Genomic DNA, 19,512 nt, shown 5'->3' with positions numbered 1-19,512 from the left:
ATACTCATTATCTTGGACAACAACATTAAAATAAACCACAGAGCGTTTGATCCCTGGTGTCAGTCAGTCAGCAGTCTACACTTTCCGCCATGACCGAAATGGTTAAGGTTGCATTAAGCTGTTTTGTTCAATGGCCCTTAACCAATATTCAGCAATAGTGAGATAGCATGCTGAGATTTATGTGCTGTGAAGACATTACGAAAGCACATCCATATGACAACGCATAGCTAGGATGGATCGACGGCTATAAGGATAGACAGAGGCCGACACATAGAACAACAGACAAAGACGAACATACAAAGGTGTGAATGAATAGTTTAGTTTGGTTGTATCTAAATTACACCTAGATTAAAGTCTAACAGAGGGCTACAGTAAATCTAATGTGAACGTTTGCTGCAGTTCCTCTAAAATGGGAAATATTGATCACCATGATTTCCCTGGGTAGTAGGGAGCTACAGGAAGAGTGAGAGACGTTATTTAAGGGACCTCGAGCCTCGGTTAAAAACAGGGAAGGAAAAAAAACGCATCATTATGGATCATTCCTTGAAACATGGCTTAGTCTGAGTGGCCTTTGATGGTAAGGCAAAAAGGTAGTTTATCATTGGCTGCATGAGAACCAGGGGAGTGGTTGTCTTGTGTTGGTTTTACATTATTAATACGAGACACAGAAGGTCATTGAGGCTGCTATAGCCGTGCGAACCAGTTGTTATCTTAACACAGCTGTCGAGCTGGATCTGGATTGACTGATTATACCATTGATTGGTACCACCATGAGAAGGGAGCCTTTTGCAATCGTTCTAGATTCAGTGCTTTTTCAATTCCATGATTGCATTTTGTCACTTAAAAAAAGGGGGAAAAGCATTATTGTTTTTGAATACATTCTCTGCTGGAGCAAGCAGGCTCGTTGGAATATTTGATGACCAGCTATGTCATCATCATCTGAGAGACTTTCAATCTTCTGCAAGCAAATCAAATGTAAATGTCAAATTGTTGCAAACACATGCTAATGCCGAGGAAACCTGTGGGGGAGTCATGGGACAGGGCGGGGATGAATTGAAAATAAACATTACAAAAACTGTGAAATCTGAAACAAAGGGGTTGAATCCTGAGCAGCTGGCAAGGAATGAACTCTTCTGGAGAGGGAATGCCAGTTTCAGAGCGCCCCAAGCATCGATTTGGAGCCAAGGCAGTAAACAGCTTTTATCAGCAATAATGATGGCATAATCCCAGCTAAAGAGGAAAGTAGCATATGGTGCAAAGCTTACAACTGCAATCCCAACAAAGTGTGCGTGTGGGGGGGTTGCTGGTGGGGGGGAATTCATCACTTTGGCCATTTGCAAGACCCTCTGCCAATTACCTCCCCCCCTCCTCACTCAAGAGTAAATATGTATTTATGGAATAGTGGGCTTAAGTTGTATTTGTAAGTCAGATACATATCAGTTGATTGAACAATGTGATACAAGTGCAATACTTCAACTAAAATAAATTCAGTCACGCTCTCATCGTAAGAGGCTTTGCGAAATGCTGCCTAGCAAGCAACCATCGGGTCATTCTGATGCAACGCAGACACATGAGGTGGGAGTGTTGCCTACTCAAACCTCAGTAGCAAATTTCAATGAAGTTCAGGCCGTCGAGTTGAGCTGCCACTTAAAGCGACACAAGCATTCCTGCTGCCGTGTCTATATTTCACATGTCACTTTTATTGTATCCGGTTTCATTAAAGCGATCAAGTTTTGCTTTTGATCAACACGGCAATGCCAGAAGACAGCTCTTTTCCACAACCGGTGTAAAATTGCCAAGTAGCACGCGAGACTGACTTCAACCTCTGTCATTGATTTTCCTCAGAGCTGTGACCATTCATTGTTTGTGACATTCTCCTGCCGTCTCCTTAACACCCTTCAACTAAATCAATCACATGTTTCTTTCAATGCCTTATGACTGCAGGAGGCAGATAGAAACGGGCATCACATAATTATAGATTGGTCAAGACTTTGGCAACAATATTAGTTGTAGTTTTCCAATTATATGGCCAACTAAGAATGACTCTTATCAGATCGCCTCCACAGTTATGTTATTTTTTTCAGGATGGCAATGGTTTGACTCGGCATAAGATAAATTCTCATGGGGAAAATTGTTACTAGTTTAGCAGCTCCCCAAATGCAATTTCCCACAGACCACATTGTTTGCCCTCTATTATACACTTGAGATCACGTACCAAGAGCGACAACAATTATAGCGCAAGTGACCTTGACTTCCTGTCTGGACTCTAAGAATGAAATTTGATATCAATAATATTAAGTGCACCAATAATGAGATGAATATTCCCTATTTAGTCTGGCAGCTTCAGGACATATTCTGAAGGGAGAAGTGTGTGCAGCTACACGCTGGTCACTCTTAGTTGTCAGGCCTGATTTATTGCCTCCGAGCTGTTCAATTTCACATTTTGTCCTCGTCATATCCCCGACTCATGATCATTCTGCACTGACCCTTGTAGGGCAGGCAGGGAATATTGATAAAACAATTATCTGCTCGCCGTTCATTTGATTTTCCATTTCAATTACGGATTGGAGGAGGCAAAAAGAAAAGATTACAGCATTGATTTTCTTTTCATACCTTCCAACAGGAAGACGGCCAGACTTGATGGGATGCTTTGGTGACATGGATGAGGGCTCAAAATATTTACTAGCTTGAGGTGCAATGTTTCTTGTTTATGGATATGAAGTTTTTGCTTCACGTACTTCAAAATGACCCAAACCTCTCAATGATACGAGACACAAAAATACATCTAATTTGAGGAAATTTTATTTGAATTAAATGATCAGTGAATGAGTATGATGGGTGTAATAGCTGAAGGTTTTCTCCAAAGGGTAAAGGGGGATCACCGGACAGCATGTTCACACTGCAGCTGACCGGAGGTAAACACTGTATGTGCCGTATACTCTAGAGGCCAAAGGGCCTAAAGGACAGAGCAGTTTGTCAGTGACACCATTTCACTCTTCCCCCTTTCTGATGGTCTGCCACTGTCTATTTGTCACTCTAAAATGACAACAGAGCTGCATCATCCTTTTTTCCTCCCTGCAGCACTGACAATGCTCTACCACCTCTATATTGTAAAGTATTGTAGTCTAAAATAATGTGTAGAGAAAAGTCACTGTTGCATTGAAAACAACAACCCATAAAAACAAATGAAGTGAAAGTTTGACCTGTGGGTGTCAGCAGTTCGGTTCCAGTAAAGCAACTTGTGAATCCATTATCATATAAAGCAAATAGATGCTTCTGCAAATGATTTGGAACATTACTAATGGGTTAAGACCAAATGGGAATCCTGGTAAAATAGCCTTTGGGGAGCCTGGGAAAATTTGCCTCAGAGTAGTGCCCGGCTCGTGGCCAAAAGCCTATGCTGAGGGGCAGGGAGGGGAGACACAGCAGCACACACGGGAGGAGATTGGAGGAATAGAGCAAGTGGACTTGCGAATAATCTACACTCACCGATGACGTTCAATTTGATTCTTGAACATTATTGTGTAAAAACGCTTAAGATTTGAAAAGGCTTATGATTAATCAACTCTTTTGCATTGATCCAACACGGTCGCAGGCAGCAGCAGCAGGCGCGGCAGCCGTAGCGGCACTACTACTTCCTATGCTTCAGCACACATAGCCGCTCTCAGGGGATTTCACATGGCTCAACTTAAGTAAACTTGGCTTTGATCAAAGTTTGGCTTTAGCATGATTGGTCTGCTTGCTACAAATCAGGGGATCAGGGAGATGAGACCAGGGCCAGGGGGTCCTGGCAAAGAATCCTTCCCAAAGCTCTAGTGCTGCCTTCCAGCACCAGATTATGTTGGGCAATTAAGGTAATGAACTGAATAACGTAACAGTGTATAATGAACCTTTTAAACCATTCTCTAAGGTGTCTCTTATAACTTCTCAGCTGTATCAATTATAACACGGTCTTCTGTAATATTTGCAGGAAACTAATACAAAAGTAAACAACAACTGCAGTAAATTGTGAGTAGGATGGGGAAGTAAAAAGGTGTAGACAGTTTTAATGGTTCAAGGGAATTGGTTAGGCAAAAACACATCATATGCAAGCAGGTGTGCTTTTGCCTAAGTGGTATATATGTTCTGTATATGAGCAAGCATCAGCACCTCTCCGCGTTCAAGTTCCCCCAGTACACCATCGTGTGATTGGTCCGCCTGCTCCCTTTTCATTTGAACACATTTTCAAACCCAAAATTTTACTTCAATCTCACCTCATCTCTCCATACTACATTAACCCCTGGCAATTGCCTTCCAAATGACCCCATTAAGCTGTAATTGCCTCAGCAGGCCTGCTCCCTCGCTTGTAATTCTGTGCAGCGAACCCACCAGACGTTCCCCCAGCATTGTTTCATGTTCTGGCTCCCATCATCCAGTTCAGATGCTGACCCCCCCACCCCCAACTACCACCACGCCCACCGCGTCTTCTCCACCATCTTACGCCCCTCTCTGTCATGGCTAGCGTTGGTGCTGCTTGTTACGATCGGTGACAATACTGATCTCTGAAGACATAGCTTCAGTCATATCTTACGGGTTTCGCTTCATAATCAAAATGACAAAAAATTGTACAACCTGATGATGCCACACAACAAAACAGAACGACTTCCGTTTTAACTCGAGAGCCCATGCCTAGACTACTTCATTTTTTGACAGAGGCCTCCATGGATAACTAACGGTCAAATGCGGAAAGGCGGGGAAAACGATTCTGACAGTGATGTATTGCAACTAGTTGCAGATGCCAAAAACAAGATGCTCTTTCCAACAGTTGTGTGTATTCACAGTGTATAGCATATGCACATATGCACATGGCCGCCCCCCTCACATGAGCATGTTTGTCTGAAGATCACGGCCGTGTATGTATACATGGGGATGCTCATGTTGCCTCCAAGCCGTTACAAGTGACATGGTATGAGCAGGGACCAGGACTAATAATCCATTCAGCACTCACTCCATTTCAAGCAGCACATCCTCCCAGAACAGATTGGTTAGCTCATAAAATCCTTCAGACGACACATACACAAGCATGCATGTACGCACACGCACATGCACACACACACATACAAAACTACATTAGTCGTATCTTTAAACCTCCTGTTACCTTATGTTATTTTTGTTTTTAAGAGCTCTTTATATACAAACGCTGTGTGGAGATTTCAGAGTTCAATTTTCCCTTTCACAGTGCAGCTATTTACTGTTATATGAAACATGAATTGCAAATTAATTCTAAGCTTGAGCTACGCTATCTCTCTTTTTCTGAACACATAGACCTTCAGAAATGCTTTAGATCATTGCGTTCTCTGGTTGCCTGTTTATTTAAATTCACCCTTTTCCAAAGCAAATGTTCCCGGGAATCAAGGTGTTTTTGTTGCAAAGCTCTAACTGATCCAGTGGGATTTGCTTCCAACAGCCTGTCTCTCCCCCTCGCCTTTCAACACCAAACTCTGTGCTCCAATCAAAATGAACCACCAGGGACCCCCTCTTCCCTCCCCCGTGAGCTACGCCTGCTCCAAGTGCTGTGATAGCAGCCTCCCTGCCATTGATCGCAGAGTTTAGCACAGCGCGTGCATGCCACCGTTAGCAGAAAACAAAGACCTCGCTGCCTTTAATAGCGGCTCACACCATTAATGCAGCTAATGTCTTGTGTTTGTTTCTGCCCTGACGAATGAATGAAAGAAAAGCAGACGGCAATTAAAAAGGTTAACGAGGATCATCTTCTTCACACAAATCTTTTAACCTCATAAACAAGCTGATATTGTTTGAGGCATGCATTTACAGGCCGCAAGTGATAAAAAAAAAAAAAAAACACCTTCATGTCATAATTTCATATCGCAAATCTAATTGTAGATGTTGAATTTGAAAAGGCAAACACGGCACCATTGATCCCACCAACGCTGACCAGGAGGATCTCATGAATTAAGAATGAGATAAATCACCATTAACCCCAGACATCCCAGCTTGCGGTCGACTATGACACACCGCAAGCATCCGTAATTTTGTTTTTCTAATATTAAGTATATCTTGGGATTTAATATATATAACTCCTCAATGAATACTACCTGCGCTTGTCTGTTTATTTAATCATGGTCTGATTTAATTGTGACAGAGATTTTTTTTTTCTATTTTCTGTGAGCCTCTATAAAATTGCCATCATTTTTAATTAATTCTTAATTAAAATATATTACACCACAGCTTCTACCCATCTCTCTTGATATTGTAACATAATCAATTCAGAACCATTTACATATCATTAATTAAAAGCTTTCCTCTCTCATCCTTAAAATCATAATGAGGGCCGAATCCTCATTAGGAACCTATAAGGGAGAATATAACAATACAGTAGAGAATAGATGGTGCATCCTGCAGTGACTCCTTTGTATCACAGTATTTGAAAGAATTTTAAGCAATGAGGATAATTTTAATTCCAAGTGTTTACTCAGTGGATATCATTATCCATTATATTTACATCAGGGAAACTAAACTGTTTAGCTTAGTCAAATGAATAAAAATGAAAGACAGTTCAGTCATGACAGACAAAAACTAAAATAACTATTTATGATGTACATATACAGTACCTCTGTGTCCTTGCATGATCCACCTGTGGATAATGCTTCCAGCCCGGACTTTAGCAAAGTCCTAACCTTGGAATTAGCTTACACTGAGCATGCAAACAAAGCAAGGCCCTTTGCTCTGAGCAATAAATAATTCCGTACGAATATAAAACAGCGTTCTATTCTCTTTGATAGGGACCCATAATTCAGTTGAACTGTACATTTCCACTGAAGCTATGCTAATAAGAACCCAGGATCATTTATTATCAAGACCTAAAACACACACATGCAAATCTTCCTATCTTGGCCTGGCTCTCAAAGGAAGGCGTAATAAGATCAAATAATGATGGCCATTGTTATTCAGAGGATTGGGCATATCCTGATTTTTATCACTCGTCTTTCAAAGGTGTTGCGGCAATACATGTCAGTGTTGCATGTCTGGGGCTTCCACACGTCAGATAAAAATCGCTGCACTTGCTGTTACGACAGCCTGACAGCAATTTGTTTCAATGTTTTGTCACACCGCTGTTGGTGCATTTTGTGTGGGCTGCTCGGCGCAATGGGAACAGCTTGCAGTATCCTTCCGATCGTGAGCACACACTCTTGCAGCGCACGCTCTCAGATTAGCAACACATCACGGACGCACGCTGCATTTGCTGCATGTCTCCTACTCGAGCATGTAAAAATATATTCCAAATAGAATGTGTTGATTACCTTGCACCTGAAATGGCTGGTGTTACTAGATCATTAACACTTGCATTACTCCAAAATATACTTGTCATTCACACAGCCATGCCTATATTTATTCTAGAAAAACACACACATAAAATACTCACTCTACGTCTCTGTAAAAAGTTTGCCCCAGTACAAAAAATGTAGAAATATTTTAGTATATTAGTATGTGTAAAATTTAGTACTATTTTAAACCTACCTAAAGCAATGTTCAATTTGAACCTGCTGCTTTACAAAAAAGTTTGACTTTGACATGGAGTACTGAGTGAGTTAATGAAATCCTATCAAAGACAGGAACTCTATTTTTACACCGTGATAATTAAAGTACGACACAGTTATAATTTACAGCTCGAGCTTAATTGCATATGAAAAGTAAAATGGGGAAGTTCTTTGAAAGATGATTAAAAGTGTGTGTGTGCGTATGTGTGTGTGTGCGTGTGTGTGTGTGTGCGAGCGTGTGTGCGTGTGTGTGCGTGTGTGTGTGCGTGTGTGTGCGTACGTGTGTGTACTTGTATGTGTGTATGTGCGTTTGTGCCAATGTCTGTGTGTACGCACCTGAATCAAGAAGAGTGACGATAAAAGCGCGTCTAAACAACAGGACGGTATCGTTCAGCATCACGGAACGTATCAAAGATTAGGTAATGAAATATGCATTGTCCTATTTCTCTGCTAGCAGGCCCTTTGACAAATCGAGTACAATCCAAAATCTCCATAAATCACTATTGAAGACAAGTATATCATCACCAGCGCATATATCTTCCTCGGCCTGACCTGTAGACTAATGAGAAAAGGCCCAGACTATCTTGTCTGATTAATTAATTCAAAATGTCGGCTGTTATTCAAATGCGAGGCTGGTGTTATTTGAATAACACTTGACAGCAACGCCTGAAGAAATAATTTCTGCTTTGTGAGGCTGCTGCGACATTACCGATGATAGCTTGTGGAAAAAGAAGAAGCCGGGAAGTTATTTCCCCTTCTTTCCCTCCGTCCATTTTCTTCCACAGCCTCACCTTCGCTTTCATGATCACACCAAGAAGTATTTCATTATATCATCACCCACACCCAGTCACAATTATGGTTCTGACTATTTTTTCCCCCCGCTGTTTGTATTCCCTCCCACCGCCAGCACAGGGCAGAGGATTGGCTCTGCGAGCGACATGCTGGCAAAGAGGAAGGTCATGATTTTTACAACTGCAGCCCTCCCATAGCTGACAGCCTGTGCTGCCAAAGTGACACACTCTGTTTGGCTTTCCCACGTTCATAGAGTGCACCAGAGCTTTGTCTTTATCGCCGAACTCATCACACACAAACACAATTTCGCACTTACAATGAAATAAACGCATTATTGTTCGATGTTCACGCAAATAAGGTGTGAAAAGAAAAAGTTCACACTGACGGAATGAAATAAAATCTATAAGGCCTTAACAGAAAGGGTACTTTTAACCAGTCTTGGAGAAAGTTATTTTTGGGAAAGTAACAGAAACAATGTTTGCAAAAGGAGAAACTCAGAATTATGGATGTGGACTTAATTGGAACTGGACCAAAATTGTCATACTGTCATAGGAAGTTGACAAAGAAGTTAAACCTAAAAGTTGTGTCCAAGACTTTGCTGATGGCCCGCGACCAAAATGAGGATCTCCGATTGAGAAAATTGATGGCTGCACATGACCAATGACCTTTTTCTTACTATTTGCTTTTTCTTTTTCTTTTTTTACATCATACCATTTATTCATATACTTGATCTTAACCGACATGGCTAAATCCTAACTTGCTAGACATAATTCAGGATAACACTTCAACAATAATACATAATAATAATATTCTGGGCATGTAAATATTTGTAATGAAAACATTAATGTTTGTGAGTAAATAAGTCTTATCAGATGAATGATATCCATGCATAAAATACAAATTTACTTTGACTAAAAGTCTGTTCAGAATATATATAATTTTGCACTCACTTAAAAAAGGCCCAACATTTTCGTCTCATCTGAACATAAAAATTTTAAAATGTGGGTTAAAATATTTTTTTCAAAAAACGAAATCAGTGTCGCTGATAGCATAAGTTCAAAGTACCACAACACCCCCAAAATATATGCAAGGTTTTAAAAGTACCTGCATTTGTGTGGATAGACTCCTAACCATAGCCCCAAAGTTGCCAACCATTTGGAACTAGTCCCGCTTTCTTTCTTTGTATATACATCTAAAAGTCTACAGAGGCAGTAGGGTGGATTAAAAAAAAAAAAAAACGCAAAGCAAGAATGTACGTGCAAGGGCCTGGGGGCAGTGCAAAGCCTTCTATCGCTTCCCTCATCAAGCATGGATTCTAATCAGGGCTTGGGAGATATAAGACGCTCAGTCATTAAATAAATTAACTCTGCCACTCCATGCTCTCCTTCAGCACCCGGGAGACGCTTGCCGTGCTTTGCATACTTATACAGGCATCTCCAAGCATCACGCACTTCACCTTCACATTGCAGCCTATCCGGCCTGCCAACACACTCACACCCACACGCACACACACACACGTGCACAAACGCACACACAAACACACACAAAATTTAACAACTAATTCAGAATATTTAGAGGAGAGGAACCACACCTCCTGTCCCTCAACAATGACTGTGTTTGTAAGGAGAGCTTTTACTTAATTGCATTATGGGCACAAAACGAACTTAAGTACGAGGGTCTCTGTCCCTTTCCTGAAAATGCAAAATGACAAGGTGCTGCGGACCAACATTGAGGTTCTTTGATCAAGCAAATGCACCCACAATGAGGACGAGACCTCACTGTCACTCTTCACGGAGCACCCGCACTACAAATGGATCAATAAAATAGGAGACTCATTCACTGTTTAACTCATATCCTTGCGCCCACATCATCTTCCGGAACGGCGTGATGTAAAAAGTGCACGCTTAATGCACATCAATCATTCTGACAGAGGGAGTGCTTATTTCAAGAAGCCAGCATGAGGCGCACGCACCAAGTCAGCAGAATGGCGGTTGACAAAACTTGCCATTTGAATTTCAAACTGCATTTTGCAGAGATAAACGTCCTGAGAAAGCCCTTACGTTGCAATTTATATCATTTTAATTCACCATTACTTAGTGAGGAACTACCTGGGAGGGAAGGGGGACCCATTACAGTATAAGAAGTAAGAAATGAACAGAACGGTCTAGGGATTTTCTCTTGCAGACACAATTAAATATTCATGTGTCTCCACCTAGGACACAACAGATACAGATCATTATCATGGCAACATCGCACCACCATTTTGTTCACACATTTTGTGCTGGCTCAATATGTGTGTGTCTGTGTGGAAAATTTCAATGGAATGACGGCATTTAAAATTAAAAGCAATGAGTCATAAGAACTTTAAAAAAGGTATGGATTTTGATTATTAGCGTGTCGCAAAAAATATAAAAAATTATCATTGATTTTTCACAAAAAGTTGCTAAGAAAAGAAGGTTTGGCCAAAGAAGATTCACCAATTGATGATGCAGGTAACGATGCGGATTTCTGTTTTGGTTTGTTTCTGATATAAGCAAGCACTGTTAGACATTTTGCTTAATTTCTCACTGAATAATGCATGAACCTTGATGACAAAATGCAGACATATGCATGATGTGGCTATCCATGAAGGCCAACAATTTGGTGCTGATCCAAATTAGGATTGTTTGGTCTTGGCACGCTTGGCGCTGCACTGAGTGCCAATTCAGCCATATTATCACTTTAAATCATCTTGCGGTATGTTATGAAAAATACTATCAGTATGACACTCAGGATATTTAAAATGCTCTCAGTTGTAATTATAAACATGTCCAAGTTTGAATGTTCCTTTGCGATGCTCAATGCCAAGTTTAGTACGTTTCTGTATCCTTGATGACCTCCACTTTGAAACGAGAGTAGACCCTTGTATCTGTGTCTTTTGTTTTGTTTTTCAAAGCCTATCAAAGAGGAGCAAAGAGAGGAACAGCATTCCCCCGCTCGCTGTCATTAATCATAGCTTTCTGGGAGCAAGCGCATATTAATTTCTGTCATCCCAAACATCATTTGGTATTGTTAAGCCACGGCTTAGTGCTCGTTCACCAGCAGACGCCGGGCACTGCTGCTGGTTGAGCGAAGACAGGGCCTGTGTGGCTGTGTTTCAGAGCAAGAAGCCTTTATCCCCGGGGCTCTGACACCAATTAAGCCATTTCACCGAGAGACGAAAACAGGGCCCGCTCTTTCAGTGTAACATGAGCCAGCACCTAGCCTGCTGGCCCATTGCCATCTTTCCATTACTTCAGACACAAAAATGCACTTCAAGGACTTAGAATAATAATAATAATAAAAAAAAAAAAACGGTATGCTCAGCCAATGGCCATTCATACCTTACTGACAGCTGGCTAAATTACAAAGGCAGGAGAGTCCGTGTTTATGCACACTGATCGGCGGCTGGGGTCATTGCAGTCTCCCAGTACAATAGTTAATTAAAGGTATTATACATGCATATTTTATTTCAGAGACAACATCAAAACAATTTAATAGTAGTGTGCCGCAACTCATAGAAAAACGCATAGTGTGCACTTCATCATCCCCGCAGCAGTGTGAAGCTTAACTCAAGGCGTACACAGAATAATGCAAGCTTTGTTATGAATTAAATATTAGAAATTTTAACACAACAGCCAATAAGAATTATTTGCCTTATTAAAGCGGCAGAAGACACTGATTAAAATTTCATTGCATTGACGTCTTTTTCCTATTTCTGCCTTCAATACATCATTCTAATGCAGGCTCACGCTGAACGGTGGAGAATTGTGGAGGTCTTTATTTTCTGGCTTGTAAATGAGAGAAATAACATATAAGTCCCTTTTTTTGTTTTGATGTCTAAAGGGTAATGTATTTTCATTGGAGAATGATATCATAAATAGAGGTAATACGAATGCATTTTGAATTGGAGTCTTTATTGCTCACCCTACAAAGATGTAAAATGCGCAGGTAACAACAACAATGTCAACAAAGCAACACGCATTCAACTACTTATAAGATACACACCTCCAACGCAAGTTAGGAGCACGACAGCAAAGGACAGCCGGACTCTTTGCAACATGCCTGCACTCGCAAATGATCGGTCATTTAGTTGTCCGCATGTAATGTAGTAAATGAACATCATGGTGTCTATTGTCCCAGGAGGAAATGCTCAAGCTAATGAAATAGGGACCTATAAATAGCAGAGTCATTACTGAGAGAGGACTTGCTTTGCACCAGTCTCACTCAAGCTCTCTTTCTATGGTAGTAATAACTGGCTTTGTGACCTTACATATGCTGCATAGCAGCTCACAGATCGAGAGACAAGCGAGATGACATAGGAAAGTAAAGAGTAAAGTTACAAAGATATTCAGGAAAAAGGGCAGCTCTTGTAGCCAGTGGAACATCAGCAAGCCGTATTGTGGCTCTTCATTCACTTACTGCAGTTTCCCATTTTCGTTGAAATACAGTTTTTTTTTTCCCCTTGCAGTGCAAATATTTCTGCAAGCCCAAATTATAGAAGGGTCATTTATTATAAACTCTGAACAATGCAATTGTGACATGAACAAAAGCAACGTTAGATTTAAAGTATTGTCTGTACATTTTATATCAAGTCAGCAGCAGCAGTCTATTTCTACTCGGGTCAACCTTCGAGAGCCTCTTTTGTTGTATTTCATGTTTGCATTTTGTTTTTTTTTACTTTCGTAAGAGAGCGCGAGGAGGAACAAATCGGCAGCAGCCACGCGCTGTAAACTCATTTCAATCAATCCTTCCTGTTTGCATCCCAAGCAGCCTCTGCTGGCTGCCACCGCCTGAAGATAACTATTTCACCACCTCTGTCATGCCTAATTAACAGCTCAGACGTACAATTCAGAAATTTTGCAATTAACCTACTAAAATATTGTTGGAGGATGCTAATTGTTATGCCAGTTGCCATAAAGACTCATTTGCATAACGTATGTGGAAAAAAAACATTATGAGCTGTTGATCGCACAGAAGCCCGCGAAAAACGCTTCCAGCGACAGAGGAGGAGGGCGAGAAAGCGAACAAGAGAGAGAGAGAGAGAGAGAGAGACGTGCAAGATGGGTGCAGATGGAGAGACACCACTGGATCATTGTGCAAAAGCCTGATAGTAGTAATGCAAAGACATCTATAGCCACAGGACAAAGACATTTAGCCTTCCAAATGAAACTGATACATATTCTTTGTTTTGATTTGTTTTGTTTTGTTTTGTTTTGTTTTGTTTTTGGTCCCCTTTCTCTTTGTTTGGGTCGCCTACATCTCGTCTTTGCTGATGGGGAATCGGAGGGTGTTTGGGAGCTGTGTAGATAATAGCTATATCTTCCCGTGTCCCCGTCGTGCTTTAGCAGAGGAAGCACATGCAGCCCCGCTATTGAAGCCAGTCAGGAACCCAGCTGTGCGCGAGCCATTGGGCACAACACTATCTAGTCACTGCAGCCGCATCGCTGGGCTCCCTGAGACAAAAAGCAGCCAAAGTCAATTGTCTTTGCTGCTGAATAGCTTGCTGTTCTCTCCTGTGAGCGCGCTGGAGCTTTTTCAACACCAGTCAAATCACAAAAGCAAAAATGAGCAAATTATAAAACCCCATTATTGTGTATATATTTTTGCTATGTGGCTTTAAGCAGAAAAAAAATATAGTGCTTAACAATTGTATTAAACCACCACCTAATGTAAGGTTTATGCCAAACATACCCAATTGTTAATCACATGTTATTATTTGTTTTGGTTAAAACACACATACTGTATGTAAAATCTCTTAAATCAAAATGCATGTAATTTTAACTATTCCAAAATGTTCAAATGAAATATATTATTTAAAAATAAAAAAAAGCAAACCACATACATAATTACTTTTTGAAAAAAAATATATAGTTGCATTTCTGAACAGCACAGTTTTGTTTTAGTGGTTAAATATTGTCATTTCTGACTTCTCAGAGATTTAAAAAAAAAACTGCTCCAATGTGCGCATTTAACGGTAAATTTCTAATTTCTGTTCAACATAGTAACATGTGAAGAGTTCACTGAAAATAAGCTATTTTAAGTAAGCTATATGGTGTGAGTGCAAATATCAGTAGCATCAATGGGCTAATAAATATTTTAAGCAGCGTATATACAATAAAATAATAACCAAGCATGCATTGATCATGCCGATACAGCAATCGAAATGAGCTGCCTCGTTAGGTTCGTCGAGTAACATTGAATTAAACATTCCCAATAGATTTCAGAAATGCTTAACTCTATTTACTGCAGGTAATGCTTTTAGTCTGCCTTGCTTGTGGTTAATTACAGTCTCATCTTGGCCTGTATTTAGTTAACACCGTCTCCCCTGCTCAGCATCACATGTAACATGTAAGATCTGATAAGCATCTTGAGCTTTTCATACATAGTGCAGGATTCATGTGAATGCGGTCTCCCCTTAATTGGCGGTACTACGTTTTGAGAAGCCCACCCCCTGTTTTGGAACCTGATGAGTCAAAGGTCAGCAAAACAACAAGTCAATACGTAGCCAAAGGAGCGCGATGCAGCTGAGAGAGCTGTGGAGAGGACTAAGCCTCTCAGTGGCGCTCCGTGATTTAGCCTGTAATAGTTCTCGGTAATCTCTTTCTATTGATTAAACCTCACTTCAGAGAGGAGTCCTGCAACAGAACCTCTCTCTTCCTGGTCAGAAATACCATATGGAGGTAATCTTTCACCTTTGTTATTCTTGCCTCTCCCGCTGCTGCTGCCGCTGTGAGCCACTCTTCCAAGCATGAAAGCAAGACAGGGGAGTCGCCAGCAGGTTAAAATAAACCCGGCGCACGGGAATAACTGCAAAACTCATCTGAACGGCAGGCAATTTTCGGTGAATGCATTCACTGTACACAGCTTGCAGCCAAAAGGTACAACGTGAAGCTGCCCTTTGTTCCAAAATGATTGAGAATCAATTATTATTGTTTGAATTTGGACTCACATTTTTCGACGGCAAAGAAAATAAAGGACCTCTCACATGTGTATACCGAAAAGCACACCAAAGGAAACTGTATGTGAAGGCGAGAGGGGGGTGAAATGCCTGCTAAAAACACAAAATTTAGTGACAGGCAAATGAGTTCATGCTGCCACTTAATCGCATTTCTTGTATAATGCTTGATTAGCATATCAAAGTGAATTAATACTTCCAGGGCATTAGTAATGCAGAAATATGCTGGCGCTCCACAAAAACGAAAGTGTCCGAAAGTTTTAAAAAGTCCTGAAAACCTCTCGCTTTGCTTGACTTTGCCCTCCTCTCAAATGCAACATCCAAATATTTTACATTGCCGAATATTTAACCTTTACATGCGCTTCGGCTTTTATCTATACCAAACGATGGCCGTCTATAATATTGCATACGCTTTCAGCAAATGACATGGCTTTTGGGTTTCATTTCCATAGCAAACCCTATCCCCCTCCCCGTGTGCCATTTGAGGAGACATGAAAAGGGCCAAGGAATCCCTCTGAGCAATGCTACATGGGCCAGTGAAAGGTGCACTGTGTGCTGCAATAACAAGGCGGTCAGCAAGGCCACCACACCAGCTGAGCTCTCTGTCAGTGACTCCAAACCACAGGTTACCTTACATGCACATCCACAGTCCATTATGTATATAGCGGTGTACACCTTTCTCATGCAGCTTTTGTCATTTTTGCCTATTTTTACATTTGCAGCTGCTTAAAACTGTGGCACTTATTTGAAAGCAGAAACATTCCGAATGAGCCCACGGCGTAGCGTTTCAACAAGTCAGTAATCTAATTTTACCTGATTACTCAGTGTCATAACATGAGATGTGATTTTGGGAATATAAGATATAATTCTAAAAAGTCTACAGTTCACCGGGAGGTTTCTTGCAAAATAAAAACTGACATACTACGTGAGCGACATCCTACTGTTTTCTCCTTCTGTTTCTTGCTTTGTCTTAACAGGCGACAAAAAGCTGAGCACCTCGGCTCGAACGCAGACCCTCTGTCTGCCTCTGTGACCGGCACCTGAGTAGGGGGGGAGTTCATAAACTTTTATGATCTCCCCCGAGCCAATTTCCTCATAAACCGCACAAAGGTCACAAATCTGACAAGTTATCAGGGGTGCTAAAATTACTCCGAACCCACAACATTGTTTCCTTCTTATTCCTATTTGTTTACTACTTGTTTTAGCATTGTATGACAAATGTACTTATGTGAAATGCAATGGTCAGAAAGTCATTTTCGTAGGGGCAGTTTCAATAACCATTCTAATTGGTGATGCAATGCTCCATGCAAGAACCATTTTTGTATTTTATTTTATCTCTTTATAATGAAGTATTTTGGTTTATTTTACCACATGCATTTTTAAAATTTTTCTTCAAAAAGTGACACCTTTAAAGTTTTTCATACTGTAAATAATCAGTGACAATATCAGTCTTGGATGTTTCATTACATTGACACACATGATGTTCATAGAAATCTGAAATTTGTGCAGACTATTTCTCCCAGATAAACATGCATAGTCCAATTGGAAAATGTATTATTTGTATTTTTCAAAAAGTCTTTAAAAAAATGTCTGCGTGAAGTTAAAAATACACAAATTTACTGAGTGTGATTGCTATTATTTGTACGCTGAGCATACAGTCAGCTATATAAACCACGTGTGTGTAATTTAAAAGCTGAAACGCATAGGATTTTTTTTTCTACAAGCAGCCAGTGTTTGGATAGATAAAGCAACAAAGGATGACTAATATACTGTATGTATATACCTCCACTGTTTGCTGCTATTTTTAAATGGGTGATTGATTAAAATGGACAAAGGTCCCCTGCTTAACCTGGATGGCAGACATTGGAACGCTGACAGGAAAAAGTGTATGATTGTTCTGCTGTTCAACTATTAAATATTTAATTACTTTCTTAAATAGACTTAGGAAAGGCTTACCTGTCTTTTCTTTGATTTCACAGAGAACGCTGAAGAGGGCTGGTTTCATTCTGTGACAGTTGAGTCCATGTTTCCTGTTTCAGTATAAGACAAGAGAAAATATTGATATAAGTTCACTGATAAGTCATACCTGTTCTATTGATTATCATTACTTTCTCCAACACGATTTCTAAGGTAACAAAACAATGCAGCCAATATTGGGTCAAACTAAACGATCACGTCAATAAGACGCTGATATATTTCCAATTATTTTACTACACTTTGGCAAATACAAGAGGTGTGCACGTAAACTTTTTGAACAACACTAAATGGGCTGTTTTGCGTTGACAGCCATGTCAATTAAAAAAATGTTGTCTTCACAGTGACAACCCGTGCTTAAGCTTTATGAGGCACTAAATGCACCTGATCATTGTCAGTGTCATTAAACGCGCCCCAGCCTGCTCTTATGCCCGGTGGGGAATATGTTTTAATAATAATAATAATAATAATAATAGCAATAATAATAATAATAATAACGCGTGTTGTCAAAGAGGGGTTACAAGTCACAAAAAACAACCAACTTTGCTTGCGCCTCGTCCAGACTTTGATCAGTTATGGTCATTATTTGATGAAGAATGTCGCCAATGTCTTGTTTGCGTCCGTCCCCGTCCGTGCCGTCGTGTCCATGTGGAGGCGGCAGGGCCATGCCACCTTGTACCGAGTGGCCGGCCAAACTGACGCCGCCGATCGACTGCATGATCCGGGCTTGATCATCCATCGGAACCGCTAAAGAGTCCGTGCACTGAGCCACACAAATTGAAAAACTCATATACGAAATGGGCTAGAACATGTGCCGAAGATAATCAGGGTACACGGCAGCGTGGCCCAAAACACAGACGTTTTGTTTAAAGAAAACAAAACAAAAATAAATGAGGAAAAATAACTGCGCTGTGGTGGCGTGAATGTGTCCAAGTTGACGCGTCTCTTTACGCGCGGTCCAAGGTGCCAAAACGGGGATCGACGGATGAAGAATAATGCCTTAATAAGAGTATTTAAAAATGTCAAAATTGTCGAAGGTTGTCCATCTTATCCTCCGCGAATCTTCACGCCAATGTATCTTCTCTCTGTCAGTGGGATTTGACGGCTTTGGAAACAATTGCTCCTTTGGTGATCTCTCATTTATTGGCGCTCTTCGTGGGGTTTCCGGTGCATCTCCTCTCAAAAATCCTCATCGGGAGGCAAAAATATCCAACGTTGCAAACAATTCTTTGTAAAATAAAAATAAAAAACCTTAGTGCAGGAATGAAGTCCATGTATTGAGAAAATACAGTAGTGTCCGAATAGTTTTAAATTTAAAAAAAAATGCACAAAAAGTTGCGAGATGCTGTTTAGAAAAAAAGCAACAAGGATTGGAAATTAATAAGGATGCAGCGCTGTATAATAAAGCGATGCACCAAAAATAAACTAAAATAAAAAAAAGACCATGCCTTGCTAAAATTTATGAGGTGCAGCTTGTGTGCCTGTGTGTGTTTTATGTTGTTTGATAGTGAGCGATTGACAGTGTGCCAATGCCACTCACTCAGTGCAGACGTGTCAGAGCAGGCAACACGAGGGGGGAGAGAAAAAAAAATACACACACAAAATACAAAATGAAATGCACGCCCCGCCCAACAGAGGAGTGGTCTACACTCCTGTCACTTCTCACCCGAGCAGCGAAAAAGCCAAAAATGTTACGAGCGAGTAGTTAGGCAGCTGATTATAGTGATGAAAGCACAGTCTTTGCGGGAAGGCGTCCTCGCGCAGCTCTGTGCATATTCCCGTGCAGTAATCAAGATTTACTCCTGCAAGCAAGGCAGGAAAATACATAACGAGACTTTTATGCTGTTTGATGTAGAGCGGCGCGCTCTCCTGCTAAGGCTTTGGCTCACACTCTGCGCGAGCGGCAGACATGTTTATATGATTGCAAAATGAAGCTGGCTCCACCAATCCACGTCTAGAAGAAGCAAGAGTGACGACGCGTGCGTCCTATTGCTTGGCAGATGCATGACGGCCAAAGCCCACCCACTCAATCCCTCCATCTTCACACTGCCCCTGCACAAGAAAAAAAAGAAAAGAAAAGAATGGCAACTTGTGATTGGTCGTTGCTAAGAGCGACATCCATTGCACAAAGCAGGCGGCGCTGCTCCGTGCTCCTCCGCAGTTGCTATGGCAGCAGACACGTTGTTGGGCTGCAGGAAGCAAGGCACCACGTATACTGTACTATACATTCAT

The 19,512-nt window shown here is 40.9% G+C and overlaps 1 protein-coding gene across 4 annotated transcripts in view; it reads right to left on the bottom strand.

The window, feature by feature from the left end:
• The window catches only part of pbx3b (pre-B-cell leukemia homeobox 3b), a 54,770-nt gene extending 35,590 nt beyond the window's left edge, over positions 1-19,180 (bottom strand). For 3 of the 4 annotated variants that reach the window (XM_088376840.1, XM_088376842.1, XM_088376841.1), the window contains exons 1-2: positions 17,823-19,180; positions 17,263-17,336 (exon numbers count right to left, since the gene is read on the bottom strand). In XM_088376840.1, the coding sequence (XP_088232966.1) occupies positions 17,263-17,336; positions 17,823-18,070 (322 nt within the window). In that variant the 5' untranslated portion in view covers positions 18,071-19,180. The remainder of the gene's footprint in view (positions 1-17,262; positions 17,337-17,822) is intronic. The other variant, XM_088376843.1, reaches the window with a different exon arrangement.
• Between the last annotated feature and the right edge of the window lie 332 nt (positions 19,181-19,512).

The sequence above is a fragment of the Syngnathus floridae genome, chromosome 5 (assembly GCF_059516105.1).
Source record: "Syngnathus floridae isolate MCC-2025c chromosome 5, RoL_Sflo_1.0, whole genome shotgun sequence".
NCBI classification, from domain to species: domain Eukaryota; kingdom Metazoa; phylum Chordata; class Actinopteri; order Syngnathiformes; family Syngnathidae; genus Syngnathus; species Syngnathus floridae.
The sequence above is the reverse complement of the archived record's forward strand: the minus strand, read 5'-3'. Positions and strand labels throughout refer to the sequence as shown.